Consider the following 23,902-nt stretch of genomic DNA (forward strand, 5'->3'; position numbering starts at 1 on the left):
GCAACTACTCAAATCCGCATACAGAAGTTGGTATTTTGAGCACAAAAGAAAAATAACAACAAACAAAAAGGATAAAAGGATGGGTACCAAAGAAACCTAAGACATCTCATAAATCTTTTCATTTTCATTAACACCTGAAAGCAAAATAGTATTTGACAATGTGCAAGTTCTGACTTCTGAGATTTACACATAGATATTACATGATTGCACTGTTATTTCCACAGAAATGACTATGAAATATGAGCACATATCGTAGATTCGTAGACAGACGAGTTGCTCGACCAAATCACTTAAACATGGACGAAAAAGGCAATTGCCAGAGTTCTATGACACTCCACTAAACTTGAACTATTCATGGAGGATAAAACATAAACTCAGCGAAAGAAAATTTTATCACATTTTTAACAAACTAAAAATGACACCAATTATGACGCGGAGCTTCGTGCCTTAACTAGTGGTCTAGAAGCATCCTCAACTCAACAACCAATATAGTTGATATAACAATATATTATGATTGTGAAAATTTTGTTAAATCTATTCAAAATTCATACCAGACCAAGTTCATGGGTAAAACAGATGCACTGGGCTCACATCCGGAAGCTGCTGCTTAGTTCGCTTATTCATGTAAATAGATAATTAAATCCAATGGCCCATCTTTTTTACTTGTAAGGGTAAAGTCAAATTGTTTTCTAATCAATGAAGCGAGAATAGACATGCCAGGAACTAGGAGAGTCCAGGACGCCTCAACAAATGCCACCACGAAGACGAAGAACGAGGTGGAGGGTTGATTCCTTCTGAATATTATAATCCGCCAACGTTCGCCCATCCTCAAGTTGCTTCCCAGCAAAGATGAGCCTCTGCTGATCCGGAGGAATGCCCTCTTTGTCCTGGATCTTGGCTTTCACATTGTCTATGGTGTCAGAGCTCTCCACCTCCAGTGTTATGGTTTTCCCTGTAAGAGTCTTCACAAAGATCTGCATACCACCACGCAGACGGAGGACCAAGTGAAGAGTAGACTCCTTCTGGATATTGTAATCAGCTAGGGTCCTTCCATCCTCCAGCTGCTTCCCTGCAAAGATAAGCCTCTGTTGATCTGGTGGTATTCCCTCCTTGTCTTGGATCTTGGCCTTCACATTGTCGATGGTATCAGAGCTCTCCACTTCCAAAGTAATCGTCTTCCCAGTTAGTGTCTTGACAAAGATTTGCATGCCCCCACGAAGCCTGAGGACAAGGTGGAGGGTGGATTCCTTCTGAATGTTGTAATCAGCCAAGGTACGACCATCCTCAAGCTGTTTTCCAGCAAAAATGAGCCTCTGTTGGTCAGGTGGGATGCCCTCCTTATCCTGAATCTTAGCCTTAACATTGTCAATGGTGTCCGAGCTTTCTACTTCAAGTGTGATGGTTTTCCCAGTAAGGGTCTTAACAAATATCTGCATCCCACCTCTGAGACGGAGAACAAGGTGGAGAGTGGATTCCTTCTGAATGTTGTAGTCAGCCAGTGTCCTACCATCTTCAAGTTGCTTTCCAGCAAAGATAAGTCTCTGCTGATCAGGAGGGATTCCTTCCTTGTCTTGGATCTTGGCCTTGACATTGTCGATTGTATCAGAACTCTCAACCTCCAAAGTAATGGTTTTCCCGGTTAGAGTCTTGACAAAGATTTGCATTCCACCCCTCAATCGAAGAACCAGATGGAGGGTGGACTCCTTCTGGATGTTGTAATCTGCCAAGGTTCGGCCATCCTCTAGTTGTTTACCAGCAAAGATAAGCCGCTGCTGGTCAGGGGGGATTCCTTCCTTGTCTTGGATTTTGGCCTTGACATTGTCAATAGTGTCGGAGCTTTCAACCTCAAGGGTGATGGTCTTGCCTGTAAGAGTCTTAACAAAAATCTGCATCTGTAACCACAGGGAGCAAAGAGATTTCAGCACAACAGGCAAATCAAAGAATAGAACTAAGCGCAGGCACATAGAAGGGCATAAAATAGAGACTATTATTTAGATCCATTATGACAAACAAGGCTGTGCAATCAGGAAAACCAAAAGCCCTAAGCCACAAAGGAGGAAATTTTCATAGTGTAAAAACTAAAAAAGGCAACAAAACGATCAATTTTCTCTTTGCAACATCTTCATAAATTTAGAACTTAAATAAAAGGTTGCAGTAGTTGACACAGGTAAATTGCAAAAGCTTCTGAAAGCGAAAAGAGAAATAAGTCTTGCACAAAAAAACCTGAAATAAATAGAAACGATAAAACCATAAAGAATCACATATACGAATATATGATAGAAGAAAACGGAAACCCTAGGTATTCAAACACAGCTCGAATCGAAATAAAAAGAACATCCAAGCGGATGAAAATCACATAACCCAAAGAGAAAGAAATAAAGGAAAACAATTAAACAAAAAACATGAACAAAAGCCAATAAATCTAGAATAGAATTTTAGATCAAGAAAAAGATAAAGGAAAAAAAGCACCAGGAGAGAAGAAAGAATCGTTGAAAAGAAGAAGAAGAAGAAAAATCATGCATACCTTGACGTAGTAGTGTAATCTGAATGAACAAACCGAGACGAAGGGCGCTGGAAGCGAATTTAGAACCGAAGAAAACTGAAAGAAGCTTATATATATCTCTTCGTATTCGATGATATTGCACACAGACGAGAAGAGACGGCAATTTATAGGCTTTCTTTGAGGAGGCCGGTAGTTCTTATGGTCTCCGTATGAGATGATGATTCATGCACGTTTCTAGTTGTCAGAATGGACCGCACCGGACATTTCTAGAAGTTGCCAGAAGTGCCAACGTCGGTGAATAAAATTCGGGCGGGGTAACCGGGTTCACGTGTTCTCACCTCACCCGCACTTTATACATCTGAGATTCCACCTTCTGGAATATGATCATGGATCCTGGGCCCCTGGCCCTTGGGCCGTGTTTAGAGTGTTGTGTGTGTGTATTTTTCTCATTTGAATGGGTTTGGAAAGTTATTTTCTTATTAAAAAAAAGCTATTTGAGAATATGTGAAGTAAATAGTGTTTGGATGAATGGTTTTTGAATCTAAATAGTTTATTGGATAAAATAAAATGTCCTCTGCCTGAATTTTCTTACAATCATAACAACCTCCCCTCTAGTTTCACGAAAACCTTCGGTTATCTCCCTTCCATCTTTGTTCTTGTAATGTACATTTCAAATTTACGAAATTATTCTTACAACTTATTAGGGCATTTTCAATATAATTCAAAATACTAGATTTCTCCTTTAGACTTCATAGACCTAACTTTTTTATAGAATAAAATTGCTTTATTCTTTTTAACGAAAAATATTTTTTAATTAAAAGTAAAAAGTTCTTTTGGATGTATTTTAGTAAATTCTCATATGAATTGATAGATATAAGGGTAAAATGGGTATTTTTAAAAACTAATGCATTAGACCAACGTTATCCATCCAAGACAATAACATAAGGGAGGTAATTGCAGGTTTTTTTCAATACTATAAGGGAGGTTTTTGTGAAATTGAAATCTCAGAGGAGGTTTTTCTATTTTACCCTTATTTTATTTATAACATTTCAAACTTTTCCATCAAATTTTTAACCACCCCCCCCCCACCCCCCCAACAAAACTTTCTGACTTTTAGCTTCTCTAATGTGAAAACAGAAACCCTCGAACATGGTCTTGATTTTTTTTTGCATAAAAGGCATATTTTGTATAAAAACATTGTGCATTATTGAGTTTTGAGAAGGTCATTTGTAGAATTTCCAAATTGTGATATTTATGTATTAAAGGAAAGAGAAAATAATTGATATTTGTGTAATAAGAGGGGCGTTGAAAGGTATTGATTTGAGATGGGCTTCTATCAGGCTCACACCGTTCTAACATCATTTTGCAATCTTGCATTGGGAATATCTCTCCATGAAATAAAATAAAGCATACAAGTATAAAAATATTCTTAATGCAAGGCAGTAAAGGCTGCTCGTATGGGCTTTGCCCTGACTGCAAAGCCCATAAAACAATATGTTAGGGGGTGTTGCACAACATCGTTCATTTCGTTTTTGAATACAAAAACAAATATTACATCAGCAAAAACAATATAATTTTGCTGATATAGCAGTTCAACAAAAACAATTTTGTTGTGAACACAGCCTTCAAAATAAGAAACAACGAGATGCAAAATATGTCAAGAAGAAAAAGAAGGAGGGGGAGGAGGAGGTATACATCTTCTATGCTCAGCTTGAAAAGGAGATGAAGAAGAAGACGAAGAGAGAGATAGAGAGATTACCTTAGATTTGAGCTCTTTGGATTGATCTTTAGGACTTCAACAGATTGAGATCTTAGCTTCAATCGATTTAACGAGAGAGAGAGGCGGGGGACAAGGGTTCAGTGACTTCAGTTGAGAGGACTCGAGTTTCAAACTCGAACAAAAAAAGAATTAGTAACAATAATCATTTTTAGAATAGGTTAAGTTTTTTGCCGAGATTGAAATTTCATTCTGGGAAGAATGAGACTTGCAACAAGATTATCCGAACACCTACATCTCATTCATTCTTGCCCATTCATTTTTAGAATTAGCAAGAATTAAAATAATGAGTTTCGTGCCACAAAACTCTCCCATACCATGTCTTATCAAAATAAACTTTTTTTTTTTTTAATTTGTCTTTCTTCGTCCTTTTCTCTTAATCCTAATTGATCCAAGAATACCTCTACTTTTTTTAAACAAAACCAGCTAAAATAACAATAATCATTTCATTGATATAGAGAAACAAGTTTATATCAATATACAAATTATCCATGAATATCTCTTTTCGTCTTAAAATATACAAATTATCTACTCCTGCCAATAGACTAAGAAAAACTGAACGGAACCTTAAATTTATATGTATCAAAACCTCTACCATCTCACCTAAATAATGAATTCAACTGATGTAGGGTGATTTGGCCCGACCTAATAATAGAGGGTTATGTGGATATGACCAAACTGATAGGGCAATAGCTCATCCCGACGTACTCAAGTCTGTGATAGACCGAGCTCAAATAACTGAACCACCTCAGGGCAGGCCCACTTCGGAAGAAAATCCACTTCGGGACAAGTTCACTTCGGGGCACGATTGCATCAAGATCACTTCGGTTATCAGGCACCTTGGCGTTCGTAACAGGTCAGACCCAGGGGGCATTAGTTCGGGTAATATTGACCGACCTCCACATGATAACCCCGAATATCTCGTCACCGAATTCCACATTTCACGGGATCACGCCTCGTAACTGCTGGCCTTATCTCCTCCGACCGATTCGGACGACAGCAATATGCCATATCGGCTGGCGACGTTATCTCCTGTTAGTACGGTAGCAGGCCTCATCACGACAAGAATCCCAGAACCATTTCGAAAAACCCACGAGGACTTCAGTATATAAAGACCCCAACCCTTCGGGGGCAAAGGTACACGTAATCATTGCTCACTAGCTCTCTCGCTTTCTAAATTACCTTCAACTTGCAAGTTACTGACTTAAGCATCGGAGCGACCTCGTTGGGTAAGCACCCCCGGGTTCTCTGATTCTCTCTGTGCAGATCCGCCAAGTCCGTCATCTACTGGAAGCCAAGTCATCTCCAGCCAGGAGCAACCAGATTGTGTCGCATCATTTGGCGTCGTTTGTGGGATTTGCTTCGAAAAACCTTTTTCCACCAAGCATCCTAAATTCAGCTTCAATGGCATCTTCCAGCAACGCCGGACAGAACACCGACATGAACACCTCCGGGGGGCAACTTCAGGTCCCAACAGTGTGTATTGGACAGTTCACCGTACCTCTTTCTGCGGACAGGATCCCCACTTTGAATGTGCCTTAAGTCATTGCACCGGTGAATGCTCTACTCCCTCTTACGGTGGGTGTAACCTTCACCGAACCTTCTGTCATTCCCCCGACGGTCGGACAAACTCAATTTGATGACCTGGTACACTGCATGCGAGCTATGCAAGCTCAAATGCAACAGGTCCAACAGTTTTAGTTGTACCAGCAGCAAGTCCTGCATCATGTTTACCAACAACAGTACCAGCAACAGTTTCCCCCACTACCGCAGAATCAGCAGAATAAGCAGCCGGTTCCACCTCGGCATCCGGCAACACAGCAAGCCAAGCCTTGCCGTCAGAGTGAACGCCCTCCTTGCCGGGGAGAGACCTCCCAAATCCAGAACCCTCTCGGGAGCCAGGTCTCGTCCCGCGGTAGGAGGGAGAGACAGGTTACTCCTTCCGCCTCGCAGCAAGTGAATAGGTCAGGAGACACCCAGCCCATCAAAGCCGCATCACCTCGGCCCACACAGTTCGAAGTTCTGCTCGTAGAAAACTGGTTTGGGGTTTTGGCTGCGGATTCTAGACAAGGCCCCTCAGTCCACAGTAGCCGCCGCCAGCGGTCTGAGCAGCTCCCTACAAGAACAGTGCCTGACAACACCGAAGCTAGCAGCACTAATGCGGAGCCAGTGAAGAAGCAACAAAAGCGGCGTTGCAAGGCTCACCGAGCTGTAGTCCAAAGTCAGCCTGAACAGCCCAAAGGAAAAGAAGAGGCGAGCTCGGGAACAATGAAGACCACCCCGCTCCTTTCCGTGTTGTCTCCTCTATCCCCCGAGCTCCTGGCCGTCCCAATGCCCAAAGACTTTAAGGTACCTCCCCTGGACAAGTACGACGGGTCGTTCGACCCGAACGACCACGTAGACTCATTTCAATCACAGATGCACCTAGCCGGGGCTGATGAACCCTGCATGTACGTTGCTTTCTCCACAACCTTTAAAGGAGTAGCTCGCACATGGTATAGAAACCTCGTGCCCGGAACAATTAAGAGTTGGGCGCTGTTCGTGCAGATCTTGACCTCGCACTTCATCACTAGCAAGAGGTGCTCGAGGTCCTAGGAAAGCCTCCTCGACATAGTCTAGAGGGAGGGAGAATCAATCTGGAGCTACATCAAGAGGTTCAATGATTCATGTTTGCAGATCCCCGACTTAGATCCTGCCGTGAGACTCACAGCTGCAAAAAGAGGCATCACCCATAAAGAGTTCAAGTGGCACGTGGTTGCCAACAAGCCTAAAGATGTTACTGAATTCCTCAAGCTCGCCGACCAATTCATTGGAACAGAAGAAGAGATGAACCAGAAAAGCGAGAGTGCACCAGAAAAGAGGAAGAGAGAAGGTGAGACCTCAACTAACGGGAATAATAAGCGGAAGAAGGATGAACCAACCAGAGGAGGAAGTAAACCGAATCAGCCTTTCCGAACTCCTCCTGTTGAAAGAACAAACTACATGCCCTTGAACGTGAAGCGAGCAGAGATCCTTATGGCGATCAAGGGCACTTCTTATGTGAAGTTGTCACCTCGGATGAGAGGGGATCCGAATACCAGGAACAGGAATGTATACTGCCACTTTCATAGAGATCACGGTCAAAGCACTGAGAATTGTAAAAATCTCCGCGACGAGATCGAAGAACTCATTTGTTACGGATATCTCAAAAACTTTGTATTAAAAGAAAATAAAAATCAAACAGATCGATAGGGAGAGCAAGTTAGAGATGCTCCCAAATCCAGCAACAGGAAGAACGAGTAGCCGCAGAGACAGCTGCCCGAAGAGGGGCCGATTGGAGGAATAATTCACATGATCACTGGCGGTTCAATTGTCGCGGGCTACACATTAGTTGCGGTGAAGACATCAACTCGTGAAATGGAAAGAGAAGAACAAAATCTTCCGAAGCGGCCGAGGTTAGAAGAGCTCATATTCTTCACTGAGGATGATGCGCGAGGGATCCAATACCCCCACGACGACGCGCTCGTCATAAAAATAAGGATCAACGATTTCGAAGTGAAGCGCATCCTGGTTGACTCAGCCAGCTCGGCGGACATACTATTCAAGGACGCATTTGACAAGCTGCAGCTCCAGGAAAGCGACATCAAGCCCGCGAACACTCCCTTGGTAGGCTTCAGTGGAGAGGAAGTCAGGCCTCTGGGATGAGTTACAGTACCTGTAGAGGTCGGTACTTGCCTAGTATTGCGAGGTTCAACCACACTTTCCTATTGGTCACAACTCCCTCCCCGTACAACGCAATAATAGGTTGGCCTATCACCCACGCTCTTCACGTAGTGGTGTCCACCTATTATCTGGCCATGAAGTTCCCTATGGACTTCGGAGTAGGGGTAGCGCGAGGCGATCGACTTGAGTCTCGCAAATGCTATGTCGCCGCCCTCAAAGGGAAAGCCAAGGTAGCAGACGACCTCGAGCTAGAGCGACTTACAAAGTACACTGAGGAGCGATTTCACCGATAGAAGAGACGGTCCTTATACCTGTTTCGGCAGAAGATCCAACCAGGACCCTCCAAATCGGTGCATCGATTGAGGAGCCTTTACGTTCTCAGTTGGTAAGCTTCTTACTTCAAAATTTAAATGTGCTTGCATGGTCCACGGCAGAGATGCACGGCATAGACCCTAAAATAATAACTCATAAGTTGAACACTGATTCTGTAGTTAGGCCCGTTAGACAGAAGAAACACAACCTAGCCCCAGAGCGTTGGAGAGCAGTTGACGAGAAAGTTGGGAAGCTTCTCGTAGCCGATTTCATCAGGGAGGTCCATTACTCGAGTTGGGTGGCTAACCCCGTTCTGGTAAAAATGGCCAATGGTAAATGGCGCATGTGCGTTGACTATACCGACCTGAATCGAGCTTGCGTGAAGGACTGCTTCCCACTTCTCAAGATCGTCCGTCTGGTGGACGCGACCTCAGGGCATGAGTTGCTGAGCTTTCTGGATGCTTATTCAGGCTACAACCAGATCAGGATGGACCCTGCCGATGAGGAAAAAACGGCCTTCATAACCGAGCTAGGCCTGTACTGTTACAAGGTCATGCCCTTTGGACTGAAAAACACCGGGGCAACATTCCAGAGACTTGGAAACCGACTTTTTGAGCCGCTAATCGGCAAAAATGTAGAATGTTATGTAGATGACAGGGTCGTCAAAACTCATTTTTCAAATGATTTAATAAAAGATTTACATTGTGTTTTTGAAATTTTGCGCAAGTTTAACATGAAATTAAACCCTAATAAATGTGTCTTCGGTGTCACTTCGGGTAAATTTCTGGGTTACATCGTTAACCGACGTGGCATCGAAGCCAACCTTGACAAAATCAAGTTCATCCTAGATATGAGACCACCCCGTAAATTGAAGGAGGTTCAGAGGTTGAATGGTCGTATAGCCGCTCTGAGCCGCTTCATGTCTAAGTCCGCAGATCGTTGCCTGCCTTTCTTCAAGGCGATTAAAAAGAGCAAAGACTTTGAATGGACCGAAGAGTGCCAGCTCGCCTTTGACGAGCTCAAAAAATATCTGATCAGTATCCCGGTCCTAACCCGACCCGAGGAGGGAGATATTTTGAAGTTGTACCCCTCCGCGAGTGACGAGGTGGTCAGCTCGGTACTGATAAAAGAAGTAGATCGGGTTCAACGACCCATCTACTATGTTAGTAAGGTTTTGTAGGATGCAGAGATGAGATATCCAGAGATCGAAAAGCTGGCGTACGCGCTAGTCACCGTAGCTCAGAAGCTTCGACCGTACATCAAATAATGAGGCGGAGTATGCGCTTCACTTCAACCCATCTACTATGTGTCTTCGGTGTCATTCTGTACGGCCCAAGCGGGGTGAAGCTGGATATTGCGCTTCACTTCGAGTTCATCGTGTCCAATAATGAGGCGGAGTACGAGGCATTGATAGCCGGGCTTGCCCTATCAAATGAAGTAAGAGCCAAGCGCATCATTATTTGCAGCGACTCCTAGCTCGTGGTCAACCAGGTCACCGGCGAGTACAAAGATCGCGAGCCAACCATGGTCGCCTACTTAGCTAAAGTCAGAGAGGCCCTGCGCAATTTCTAATTGTACTTCATCAGATAGATCCTGAGATCCGAGAACACTGAGGCCGATGCCTTGTCCCAGTTAGCCAGCACAAGCGATAACACCATGAGGACCATGTACATAGAGAACCTGCCTCAGCCTAGCATTCTTGGGGGGACAGAAGAGGTCGCTCCTGTTGCACAAGCAGAGCCGAGATGGATCGATCCACTCGCGAGCTACATGCTTCACGGGACCCTCCCTGCAGATCGTAACGCAGCTAGAAGGGTAGAGCGATAGGCATCCAAGTACGTCATAATAGACAAACGCCTGTACTGAAGATCCTACACGCTCCCCTATTTGCGCTGCTTGCGACCCTCAGAAGCCGAGCTTATCCTCTGCGACACTCATGAAGGTCTGTGTGGCGAACACTTGGGGAGTAGGGCTCTCGCCCAGAAAGTGCTACGACAGGGTTAATACTGGCCAACGATGAAGGCAAATGCGCTTGAACCCATCAAAAGATGCGACAAGTGTCAGAGGCACGCCGACGTCCACCACCAGCCTACTGCTGACCTGAAGCATCTCACTAGCCCATGGCCCTTCTCGCAGTGGGGAATTGACATCCTTGGACCATTCCCGCCAGCGACAGGACAGAGGCGATTCTTAGTGGTAGCAGTGGACTACTTCACAAAGTGGGTGGAGGCCGAACCTCTTGCAAGGATCACAGCACGAAGCGTGCAAAACTTCTTCTGAAGGAGCATAGTGTGCCACTTCGGACTACCTCGAGTGCTTATCTCTGACAATGGCAAACAATTCGAAGACATCAAGTTTCAGAACTAGTGTAGACAGATGGGGATACAATAGAATTTTACCTCGGTGGCACACCCCCAGGCAAATGGTCAAGCTGAAGTCACGAACAGGGCCATCCTCTGTGGACTGAAAGCACGCCTAGCCCGAGCTAAAGAACTATGGGTAGACGAGCTGCCCAGTGTACTGCGGGCTTATCGAACCACTGTGAAGACCGCCACGGGTGAAACCCCCTTCAACCTCACCTACGGCACGGAGGCAGTGATCCCAACCGAGATCGAGGTGCCTACGCTACGCCTGGAGGCATACGACGAAGAGGCAAACGATGACGAGCTATGCACCAACCTCGACCTAGTTGAAGAGGTACGGGACCTCGGTACTATAACGCCAGAGTCAAGAAGCGGAACTTCTGCATTGGAGACCTGGTTCTTCGTAAAGTCATGGTGCCTGAGCCCGACGTGGGTAAGCTCGGACCGAATTGGGAAGGACCCTACCGAATAAAGCGGGTGCTCGGGGAAGGTACGTATGAGCTCGAAACCTTAGAAGGAAAACATGTGCCTCGGGCGTGGAATGTTGGCAATCTAAGGCGGTACTATCTGTAATTGTCTAACTGGAGAGCGGACTGTAGATCACTCCCAGAAGTCTAAGGACTAAAAGTGCCGAGCTGGTAAAAGACCTCGGCATTATATAAGCCCCAGTCGCCTCTTCGGCATGGGCAGGATCAAGAAGGGTGGACAATAAGTCGCCCCCAAGCCTAAGGGCTAAGGTACCGAATTGACGAATTCGTCACTATATAAGTCCCAGTCGCCTCCTCAGCATGGGCACCCAAGACCCAGTCGCCTCTTCGGCATGGGCATATAAGTCATAGTCGCCTCCTCGGCATAGGCAAAATACCTCTAATGCCTAAGGCATAGACAACTCGGGTATAAGCCCTACGATGTCTAGCCCGCTTTGGCATATAATAATAGGTTGGACCCGTTAGGGACAACCGACATCTAAATGTGTAGCCCGTGCGTGGACAGGTTGGGTATATACTTTATAATGCCGCTCACCTCGGGGTACATTGCATGAAGTTACTCCTACTAGTAGCCTGGGCAGACAATTCAGAGTAATCTCCACTTAGAATTTTTTTTGGTTATCTTTACTCATTGTCCAGCTCGATAGCTCGACAATTCGGGTAACCTATACATTTGCTGCCCAGATCGGGAGTCACTCACACTTAGAATATTTTTACACAAAGATTAGTAAAAAAGGTATATTTCATTGATGAAGTGATTTTAAGTACAAAGGTTCCATTGTGACCCGAGCTCGGTGGCTTCGGGGTATACATCCATGATTCAAAAAGAAACAAAAAGAAGGAAAGACTATCAAGCGAGAGGACTGTCGGCCACGTCTGAGGGGTCCACTACTTCGACCTCGTCATCGCTCTCCTCCTCTGATGAGTTAGGTTCCTCGTTTGCTGCCCTGCCCACTCCTGGAGCTAAGCCCGCCGTCATGATGGCACTGAGGTCGAGATCAGGGAACTTCTGCCGGACCAGATACCTACACAGTTTGAACCCGGAGCGGTAGGATCTTGAACCGCATTCGACCTGAAGAGCGTAGAACTCCGAGGACTCCTTGAAATGTTCAATGGCCTGGTTCCTCTCTTCTGACCACGCCTCCTCGATGGCGGTCTCGAAGATCTGAGTACGCTCTTGGACCATTGCTTTGAGATTCTCGATTTCTCATTGAAGTCGCACCCTCTCCTCGGTCATTGTCGCGATCAGCTCCTCTTGCTTCGCGGCCATCGCAGAAATCTGCTCCTTGTGCTTGGCATTCTCCTCGGTCAGTTGGAAGACTCCGGCGCGACCTCGGGAGAGCTCAATCGCAAAATTTGTGGCGAGAAAAATGAGTCGCAGACCCTCCTATTTATAGCCGCTATGTCCGAGAACTAACGGTCGAGATCGAAGCAATCCGACGGCTCTTGGGAAAATCGGTTGTGCGACACCCAAGGGTAAATTCGGTTTAGCGCGTTTTTTGACGTCCGCGGATTTTATAATTTGTGTGACGTCCGCGCGTAAGTCCGACCTCAGACCAAATCCGACCCGTGAGTCATCTGATTAGCTGCCCGATCCTAGGACCAAATCCACTTGGCTCGTCATGAACTCCCCGCACCAGGTCAAGACCCCTAGCCCGGGGAGTGGGGGGTAATTGATGTAGGGTGATTTGGCCCGACCTAATAATAGAGGGACACGTGGACACGACCTAACTAACAGGGCGACAACTCATCCCGACGTACCCAAGTCTGCGACGGACCGAGCTCGGATAACTAAACCACCTCGGAAGCAAATCCACTTTGGGACAAGTTCACTTCGGGGCATGATTGCATCAAGATCATTTTGGTTACGCACCTCGGCGTTCGTGATAGGTCAGACCCAAGGGGCATTAGTTTGGGTAATATTGATCGACCTCCACATGATAACCCCGAAGATCTCGTCACCGGATTCCACGTTTCACGGGATCACGCCTCGTAACAGTTGGCCTTATCTCCTCCGACCGATTCGGACGGCAGCGATATGTCTTATCGGCTGGCAACATTATCTCCTGTTAGTACGGTAGCCTGCCTCATCACGGAAAGAATCCTAGAACTATTCCGAGAAACCCGTGAGGACTCCAGTATATAAAGACCTCAACCCTTCGGGGGCAAAGGTACACGTAATCACTGCTCACTAGCTCTCTTGCTTTCTAAATTACCTTTAGCTCACAAGTTACTGACTTAAGCATCGAAGCAACCTCGCCGGGTAAGCAGCCCCGGGTTCTCTGATTCTCTCTGTGCAGATCCACCAAGTTCGTCGTCTACTGGAAGCCAAGTCATCTCCATGTAGGAACAACCAGATTGTGTCGCATCACCAACCAAAAATCTACAAGGATGTATTAGAGCAATTGAGAGGGATTTAATATCTTGAATCATTAAATCATTTAAATAAATAAGAAAATGATTATTTGGAAATTAAAAAAAAAATTAAACAGCTGAACAAGAATCTTTTTTCAAAGTTAACTGGTGAAACTCTAACAAGGGGATATTTGTTACGAAGTAAAATTTTAGGGGGTATTTATCACAAATAAAAGTTTAAGGAGTACAAATTGTCAGGACCCCACAACACGGGGGTTTTTGTCATTTACCCTATTTCGGTAAAGAAGAAATCAGCTACATAACATACAATTATCATTAAATAGAAGATGGAAAACTCCCACTCGTCTCCTTCCAAACTTCAAACCCTTAGTTTTGAGTTTTGCCTTCTTTTTTCGGCTTCTCTATCATGCTTGAAAGTTGAAAAGACTTGCCTATCAATAAATTGGTGTGGTGACAATAGGTCACTTTGTCTTAATTAAACCCTTGTTTAAATAAAAAGATGTTTTTGACTAGCCATTCAGCTTAGGCGTGTTTGGAAACGATGCAAATAAGTGTGAATGCAAATATGTAGAGTATAAAACAGTTCATATAAATTGTAAAGTTGAGTTAGTTTTGCACCGATAAATTACCTTTTTTATGAAACAGATTTTTAGCTGTAATGGATGTAAACACGAATTTCAATAAAGCATATGCCTTTTTTTATCAAAAGCCCATTTAAATACAAATTTACTTCTATTTTACTGATGTACTTCTATATCTTATTATCAATGTAAATATGCATCGTCTGTCATTTGTCAATGCATAAATGTAATATTGACAAACACAAGCAAAAGTAAAACAGAGTGCAAATTTACCCTGAACCGAGATTTACAATCTATTTGCATAATTTCCAAATGCTGCCTTAATTGCAAATTATGGTACAATGTACCATTTGAGACCAATTCTATGAGAAACCCATATTGTTAGCCATTTTTACTACAAATTCTCACTTCATTTTATCCTATGCACATGATATGTTTATTTTAATTGCAATTCATCCCTTCCCTAACTTCTTCATATGATTGAAAGATTTCTCTCACCATTATGATATTATCCACCCCTTGTCTCCCCTTTATAAATGCTCATTGTTTGGGGATATGATTTTGGGCAATGTTTTTTATTTTTTTTATTTTTAGTAATTTTTTTTTCTTTTAAGGTAAAAAAAAAGCCCCCAGGCTCATTCATTAGATCATGCTTGATGAAATGTCATGTACAAGAATTGAAGGAAATCTGAAGCAACCGCTTGAAAGTTGCATTAATCTCCTCCACCGCCATCCGTTCTCCTTTATCATTCTTATCATGCTTAAATAATTCATTCTTCTTTTATATTTAATATTTATGTCTCCTCCTTGTAACCTGGTATATGTTTGGCATCGATGGTGCTGGTGATGTGTGAGTTGGAAGCACTGTTTTTTTCTTTTTAAATATTGTCTTTTTTTGTTTGGAATCTTTGCTGTCAGGTAGGATGTTTTCAAGCTGTGCAAATTCAACGAGCTGCAATGCCAGGAAGCGTCAAATTTGGCATTGCTTCAAGCATACCTTCCCGATTTTCAAGGTGTGGCTTAGAGCACCGTTTTTTATGAAAAAACAGTTACAAACAAATACCCATTTTCTGGAGCACTATTTTTTCCAACGTGGCACTGATGTGGCGCCATTTTCTAAAGCAACGACAACATGCCAAACCGACACCAAGTTTCTCTTCATTGAATTTGCCACATCATCTCTTTCTCTTTTTAACCATTTGTTATATTCTTCCTTTAGGTCAGCAGTCACACTTACCACGTCATCCCGATACACCTATACCCCTATTACTGTATATGCAGCCTGTCCTCAATTTCTCTTAATCTGTCTTACCCCCCTTCCAAATCCTAGTCACAAATAAACTACAGAGGCTAAAATCCAGGTATCCAATCAAAGAAATGAAAATTCAAATATATATATTTTTTGATAGAAATTAAGAGGGACGATCATTAAGATTGAGATTTATTATATCCTTATAATAAATCTTGAATGAAAATTCAAATATGGATGTAGATTTTCCACCCAAGATAGGGATACTTGTTAATTGTTATCGACCTGTTGGATAATTAATTTAGTACCAAAAAATTAAACGTTGTTACAGGTAATTATTATTGTCTTCAATGCAAGTCTTAATTGCTGGGAATCTGTACTTAGCAAAATTTATTATATCCTTATATCAATTAAATGCTTTTGTGAACATAATTATACAAGAACGAGTAATTTCCTTTCTCTCTCTCACACACAAACACTCAAAGGTTGAGTATGAAGTTCTGGAATTCTAACTTGTTGAAAATCCTGATTTATAAAATGAAAGACAAAATTAAAGGCGTCGAAAGTTAGGAAATGTGTCTTCAATCCGATTTTTCTTGTTGCTAAATCCGAAAAAAAAATCAAAACTATCTAAATTGAAAATAGACTAGTTTTTAAAATAAAAACACAGTAAACATGTCGTTGGTTGCATATGTGTCTATTATTTCTAGAAATGAAACTAAAAGAGTATCCTTGAATTTTTGGTTTTCAATACATATTTTTATATCAGGATTTAATGACCAAATAAAGTCACATTTCAATTTAACCAATACTTAAACGAAAAATAAAACATATAAACCCAACCAGTCATTAAAATAAAAGGCCAAAACTATTGTTTGGGTCAACAGGTTGACGGTTTGACCTCCTGAATCAGCACGTCACTGATCAAGTCAACGGTTTTTGGCCCAATAACAGTTCTATGGTGAAACCGGTCTAACCATTCGGTCTGGTCCAGTTTTCAAAACCATGGTAATATGTTGAACCATGATTGAATGTGCAAGCCCATTGTTTGGAAACAATGCAAATAAGTGTGAATGCAAATATGTAGAGTATAAAACAGTCCATATAAATTGCAAAGTTGAATTAGTTTTGTAACAAATTTATCTTCTTACCAAACAAACTTTTAGCTGTAATGGATGCAAATAAGAAATCTAATAAAACATATGGTTTTTTTATCAAAAGCCCATATGAATGCAAATTTACTTCTTTTTTTTTTATTGATGTACTTTTACATCAATGTAAATATGTATTAGAAAATATATTTTCTGTCATTTGTCAATCCATAAATGTAATGTTGTCAAACACAGACAAAAGTGAACCAGAGTGTAAATTTACTTTAAATTGGTATTTACACTCCATTTGCATCGCTTCCAAATGCAGCCAAAGAAAATGAGTTCACATGCATCCAACTGGTTGCCTTCTTTCCTCTTCTAACTTTTGATTTTAAGCTAAAAATAAAAAGTCTGAAAAGGGTATAGCAGCTATAGGTAACTTCCTCCTTTCTTCTTCACCAACTCCTTTTCCTCTCTAATGTGAAGTTTCCTACGAGATATTTTTAGGGTTTATGGTCAAAGCTCATATTCATATCTACTGTAGTCTCATCCTTATTCTTATCCAAGAGAGAGCTTTGGTTGTCTTTTCCTCTCTCTCCATCACCTTGTTTATGTGCTTGAGGACAAGGCAAAATAAAAAACTTCGAATGGATAAGCATATTGAACCTGAAAGCCATACATGACAGGTTGGATATGTGAACTGGGTGGGGTATTGGATTTAAGGCTGCAAACAGTACAGACCTCTTCTAAAATCCAATCTGATAAGAATATGGGAGATATAAATTCGATTTGATATCTATCAGATATGTGAAGCATAGATTCAAATTCGAATCATTTAAAATTTTAAATATCTGGATACTTAATTTGATTCAGAAAAAAATGGTTTATTTAATTTGTAAATCTCACTAGTTTCTAGTATTGGGAAATTGCTTTATTCAGAGGGTGTTATCCAACACGAATGTTCTTGTTTTCATTTATTTCTGCCATTGACAATTTGTCACATTAGTTAAAGTAAAAAAAAAAAAAAGAAAACCTTCTTAAACCATGTTTTCTGTTTTGAAAAAGCAAAAATAGATTGTTTTTATTTAAAAAAAAACATGTTTTTAAAATCATCAAAATGATGGTTTTTAAAACAAAAACAAATTTTATGTACAGATGCTATGCAAGCTATAGAACATGATATTAGATAACAAGATAAAAACACGTTCTTTAAAACAAAAGTTCAAGAACATATTTTTGGTTCAAGAACATAACCACCATGAATACGTTTTCTATTTTTCCTTTTTAAAACCAATTTGTTTCGAAACCAGTTGGTTTTGATTTGTTTTTGGAAGAAAAACAATTCACATTGTAAAACACCCTGTTAAGTTGCAAATATCATTAGTTTCTAATATTCAGACCTGGCCTGACCTGGAAATTTGTGGTTTGGGCCATGTTAGGAATCATCACTGTGACTACAGATATCCAAATTTCTGTTTCAAAATTGATTTGTTAAGACTTGCTGAATGTTTGAATTCAACCTAAGTATATTGAATGAATTCCCAAATCAGATCACCAAGTGGTGGTGGCTCAGTTGATAGAATCTTTAATTTATCAGAGTAGAGATTGGGATCAAATTCCGCTACCACTAGAATTAGGAGTTTAAGGAGGAGGGATGAAATATACACGCGCACACACACACTACACAAATATTAATATTGTAGGTCTTTTGACCCAAGATACTCCCTAAATTATAATTCGACTTAACCTAGTAAGTGGGTCCTCTCCTAGTAGACAATTCCAGTAGATGGATTACACACTTTGGCTGTATCTGGTTGCGCATGTAAAAACAAAGGAAAACAAATGATTTCCTAGGAAAATGATATTAAAAAAACAAATTATATTTCTAATTTTTCTGGTATTTTGCGTTTCTATAATTTGTCATTTACCTACAATTATTTCTCACTTTTTCTTTCCTTAATGAACCACACATCATAAAATAATAATTTTCAGAAAATCATTAATTTTCCTTCTTTTTACATGAGATCAAATGGAATGTAAAAGGTAAATTTGAATTATAAAAGAAAAAGGAGAAAAAAAGTGGTGATGATCATTTGTGGACAAATATAAACATTCCAAACGAATATAAAATTTGTGGTTAGGAGGATTTTGTCCATTAGCGAGTTGGATTAATTTAACTATTAAACTAGGTCATTAGTCTAATCAACACTATCAATCGGCTCTTCAATAATTTGTTTGTTTTTTCATTTTTTTAAGGAATGGAAATCATTCTCATTTGAGGGGCAGAAGAAGTGTATAGTATATAATACGACATTTGCATTAATATAAGTATATAACCCCACCTTCTCGTCCCTCATGATTGGCTACCATAAAGTAAGAAAGATTGGTGGGTCCATCAAATAAAGTTAGATTATCACGTAGGATTCGGGCAGCCCACACACCAACCCATGGTGGTTGAGCTGAACGACCACATAAACTACTGATGAGATTTTTTTTCAAAGACATACCAATGTATAAAAAATATCGGAAAGGGTTCAAGAGGAAGTGAGGAACATTCGTTATCAGTGATTGGAGTAGGCGAGTGGTTCCACTTGTATCATCATCATCTATCTAGTGGCTCGTTTGTTTTGGACGGTGGAGATAATAATTCAGGAAAAAGAAGAAAACGACCGTCCGTTGACACCGGACTGGTCAAGCTTGACTGCTTGAGATTCGATCAACTTATCTTGAACTCGGATGCTCAACGTGTAATCGGATTGGATTTAGGGCCCGTTTGGTTTTCTGAAATCGGAATTGAAATGATCCATTCTGATTAATGGAGCGATATTTCCTGGAGTGGCTCTTTCCTCCTCCCACTACTAAAATTCCATTCCACTCGATTTCTATTTCAATTCAGGTTTAAACCAGATAGGCAGGGAATAAATCATTCCAATTCAGATTTTTAAATCCGATTCTGATTTTGACTGTAAATCAAACAGATCCTATAGTTTAAATAGTTTTAACGGGCGAATTCTCTCTCTCTCTCTCTCTCTCTCTCTCTTTAAGATGTTGATTGGATTAAAAATTCCGACCCAAGACCCCCAAGGCCCCAAATGGGATTAAGGGATTCTTGATAATTGGATTACAATCGGATCTCATTGGATTCGACCCAAATCTGTCCTAATTACAACACACTAATGATGGATAAGGACAGCCTCGCCCGTCGGTGGGAAGGATTGATAAATTATTAGGATTCCGAGAAAACCATACTGTGGTCGCAGTTTGAACCGGTTTACGGTTGAGATGTCCCCGGTCCGGCCCAAATTTGAATTCCACGCCAACCAGATTCCGCCAAATGTGTGCTAGTTTCTAACAAATCCAAGGAAGGTGTGGCAAACTGGCAATAGCGTGTAAGGTCTTCGACTCTACTCTAAATTAAGCCAAACGTGTGGACCATTACTAACACGTGGCTTGCTGAGATTGCACCCTTTATGCCGAAAAATACAATTCTAACGTCCAACAATCGACGGGTGAGATTAAACTGATATTTTCTATACACTCTTAATCTCAATCATTCTTTACAAAGCACTTAATTAACTCATACTTTTTTTATTCACAATTTTACAGCAAAGCCAATCTCTGAACTCGTCCACCAGCAGAGACTCCACGTGCGGTCAAAACTCCTCCACCAGCAGAGACTCCACCAGCGAACGTTAGCCGCGGTTCAAGCTATCCCAGAGGGACGCGCACCGTTTCCTAGCGAATCCAACCCTTCGCTTGTCCAACTCATACACAACTTCAAATCCCTGCTGCTGGTAGTTACCAAGCGTAGCTGCGGGCCCCCCCGACTCCGCGTCATCTCCACCGTTCATCAGCATCAAACACCCCGCCTTCTTCTTCTGCCCTCCATCGCCACCGCTCGTGAACCCAAAGAAGTAATTCCTCCTGGGCAGAACCATACTTGTATTGCCCACGAAATGCAGCACTAGTTTGGGCAACCTCGGGTACTTGTCCACCGAGTCATCGTAGTAGTAACACGGACCGAGTCCCGTCTGGTCCTCCGTCTCGGTCGCTCGCTCGTAAACTTGTCCGACTCGGCGGTCAAACTCGGTCACCACTGTTTTATACAACCCCGACGGGAGCATAGTAAATGTAGTGCCAGAGTCCACCACCATTCCGCCATTTCCTTCCCCGTTTACTCGCTTTAAATTCCGCGGTGCTGGAATCCGAGTACTGCCAACGGAGACCGCTTCGAGCCCGACGCAGTAAAAATAGGGGTGCTTCGGATTATCGAGCATCGGCGTGTACTGAAATTCGTCGTCGCCGGATTGTTTCTCTTTCTGGTAACGGCCGAGAATGAGTGGGCTGGGTCGACGAATGCGATGAACGTCGAATGTATGAGATATTAAGCAATACGAAAATTGGTTACCGAGCTGCGGGGAGAGGTGAGCGAGTTGAGCAGGCAGAGAGAGGAGGCCTTGGCCGAAGCCCGCAACTCCGATAGGCTCGGCGAGTGCGATATGAGCACACCCGAACGTAAGGTTTGGTAGATGAAGCGAGGGAGACGACGAGGGTATTGAGAAACTGTCGCGGTACAGACGGGCTATCAGACTCCCGTCGCCGTAAGCGTAGTAAAAAGGAGGGCAAGAGAAGGAGGAGCAATCGGAAGTTTCGATGATTTCTAATGGGCAGCGAGCTATGGCGCAGATGTCGGAAGACGGGAGAGAAGAGTGGACGGCGGAGCAGGCAGGGGAGTTGCAGGAGACGCGGGTGGCAGAGGAAACATTGGGCGGGGTGGTGTCGGCGGTGATGGTGGTGTCGTATTTGTCTTCGCAGAGTATGCATTCGAATGGGGCACAGGGAAACCAGACAAGGTCGCTCCCAGTGTCCATGTAAAGAGAGATGGTTTGAGTTGGGTTGGAACCGAGGGAGAAGGACAGAGTATAGTCGCTACCGGGAGAGAGTGGAAGAGAGACATGACGACGAACCAAGTGGTGGCGATGGAATCTGGTGGTGGAGCGGACGGAAGAGGTTTTGAGAAGGTGGTGGGTGTGATTGAAATCGGTATTTGAGAGTGAATGTGTGAGAGGCAGAACAATCTGCGAAGACGAAACAGAGAGGTGCATAACGATGATGGCGAAAAGAAGGAAGGAAGCCATGAATGCAGAACTGGGATAGAAAGAAGACTAGAAGTAGAACTGGAACAGAGGTAACAAGGACAGGCAGAGCCTTTGAGTATCGCCGTAGAGGAAGTGCGATACAGACAGAGAGAGGGGGGGGGGGGGCTTTGATTGGGTTTTAAAAGAGGTGGGTGAACACTGAAACCAAAAAGATGACGAAGCTTCTGCCTACTGGTTGAAGTTTTTTATTAACAACAACAGAAGCAAAGCGGAGCGAAGACTGTTGTGTGGACTGTTAATAAAAAGCAGAAAAAGAGAAATGCGGAATCGAGGGAGAGAGAGATCATCTCAGATCTATTAAATTTCATAAATAATCATTTAAAAGGTTTAATTAATTGATGAATTGGGGACCGAGAGAGAGAGAGAGACTGAGGACAACTGTTGTATGACGGACGGGTGGCCTCAACCCTGCAGCGCAAAATAGCAAATGGCAACTTATTACCATTTATCTACGGGTTTGCTAGGTACGTAATTCAAATTGGATGGATGATAGAATCAGTGTACAGAAATACAGAAAATGCAGATTCACAGAGCAGAGAGAAAGTGTGTTACCTAAAAAAAGACAAGGGCGAATTTAAAAGGAGAAAGAAATGAAACTGTTGACGTATGTGATGTGATTGATAATTTGATATTGAAGTTACATCGAACGGTTTCATTGTTCAACTGGAGGAATCTTTCGGCCATGACATGAGTTATGAGTTTATCTCCCTTTCGGCGTCACTCAGTGGTGGAAACCGGAAAGTTGTGGGCTTGCAGTTTTGTTTTCTTTTGTCAAAAGGGTAATCAAAGATTCAAACCTCCCAACACCAATGGCCAGAAGAACATGTGGTATTTTCGTCAAACAGGAGGAAGGCAGCCGAGCCTACCAACAGTTTCCGGCTTCCAAAAGCTAGCAAATTATATTCAGCTTTGATCTGCTCTGAGCCTCTGGCCAGCAGTTTCAAAAACAAAGTGTTTCACAAACGCAGCAGTCCAGGGTGGGCCCATCCCTAAGTGGACCCACGAGTGAGTGGGAAGGGGGAAGACATCACTGAACACTGATCACCCTTTTACCGGCGAGTGGTGACTTGGCCAGAGACGGTCCAGAGATTCTCGTGATCCGCCCAAGTCCTACCAAATTCCGTAGTCGAGTCGAGTCATACACGAGTGAGTGAGTGGTCAAGTACGAAACCATGGCAAGGACAGCTGTAACGCTGGCCTAGACGAGAAGTTGAAGACTCCACGTCATCTATTTTTCTCGACTCAAGGGCAAGTGAATACTGCATTCGGGTAAGGAAAGCGGATTCGGATGCAGGTTTGGTAGGAGGTAGCTGTTCGGCTGGGTACAAAACTCGACGTTTCTTTCCCTCTTTTTACGAAGTATTTGTTTGATGTTGTTATAGTATAATAATAATTTGGGAAAATTGGCCTAGTGTCACTTTGATTTTCGAACGTTAAAATACGATAATTCAGTATCTGAACTTTCAAAACATGACAATTCAGTAACTAGTTGTTAATCAGCCATTAAATGGCATTTAAAAAAGACACAAATATCCTTCGAATATTATCTAACTTTCTTTATCAATCACCCAAACATTAACAAAAAATTAACAATCTCAAATCATTCTCTCTGTTATTCAAAAAAATTGGGATCACTAGAATTCCCACTCAAACGTAACCCTAACTTTGTTGAATGGAAAAAACAAGGATTTAGGATTATTAATTTTTTGTCAACGTTTATAAGATTGATAAATAAAATTAAATAATATTTGAAAGGCATTTATATCTTTTTGAAATACTACTTAACGGCTGATTAATAATTAGTTAACGACAAATACTGGGTTATCAAGTTTTAAAAATTCAAATACTGAATTGTCACATTTTAAATTTCGATGACCAAAATAACACTAAACCCAAAGTACAGGATATAAATTTGGTAGAGAAGAATAGGTATATGCTCACGACAGTATGGCATTGGCAGCTCCACTTATGGAGGATGGCAAAGCCCAGGCCCGATGTGTAAGCCAACTAATGGTCTTCACATCAAGGCCTGGGGCCCAGGCTTTCTATATATAATCTGCGATTCCTTTGATGGCGACAGATGAGACCAAGTCTGGTAAAGACTCTCTCCATCATGTCAAAAACCATTCACCTCGACCCCGCACTGAAAGGCACACATCTCAATCATGGATTGTGGTGTGGGCCGATTAGCCTTCTAAAGTCACCAAAAACAGTGGGTGGATGAAAATCTACGTTCCTACTTTATTACCGTTGTGTAAGCAAATCTGTTTACCATTTCACAGTTGCTAGGGATCAACTAAA

General features: G+C 42.3%; 2 protein-coding genes across 2 annotated transcripts; both read right to left on the reverse strand.

Annotated features, from left to right (window-relative positions):
• Positions 1-104: 104 nt before the first annotated feature.
• On the reverse strand, positions 105-2,683 carry LOC104598530 (polyubiquitin). The gene is made up of 2 exons (XM_088889610.1): positions 2,525-2,683; positions 105-1,892 (listed from the first exon to the last, which is right to left on the reverse strand). Exon 2 carries the CDS (start codon positions 1,890-1,892, stop codon positions 744-746), a length of 1,149 nt encoding a protein of 382 aa, XP_088745736.1. The 5' UTR covers positions 2,525-2,683; the 3' UTR covers positions 105-743.
• Positions 2,684-19,952: 17,269 nt separating this feature from the next.
• LOC104598529 (putative aspartyl protease At4g16563) lies at positions 19,953-22,738 on the reverse strand. The gene has a single exon (XM_010260647.3). It carries the CDS (start codon positions 21,578-21,580, stop codon positions 20,135-20,137), a length of 1,446 nt encoding a protein of 481 aa, XP_010258949.1. The 5' UTR covers positions 21,581-22,738; the 3' UTR covers positions 19,953-20,134.
• Between the last annotated feature and the right edge of the window lie 1,164 nt (positions 22,739-23,902).

Source organism: Nelumbo nucifera, chromosome 6 (genome assembly GCF_055504915.1).
Source record: "Nelumbo nucifera cultivar China Antique chromosome 6, China Antique-T2T, whole genome shotgun sequence".
Taxonomy (NCBI): domain Eukaryota; kingdom Viridiplantae; phylum Streptophyta; class Magnoliopsida; order Proteales; family Nelumbonaceae; genus Nelumbo; species Nelumbo nucifera.

What these genes read in the sequence shown, in the direction of transcription:
- LOC104598530 (XM_088889610.1), bottom strand. Translation starts at nt 1,892, where the DNA reads ATGCAGATTTTTGTTAAGACTCTTACAGGCAAGACCATCACCCTTGAG.
- LOC104598529 (XM_010260647.3), bottom strand. Translation starts at nt 21,580, where the DNA reads ATGGCTTCCTTCCTTCTTTTCGCCATCATCGTTATGCACCTCTCTGTT.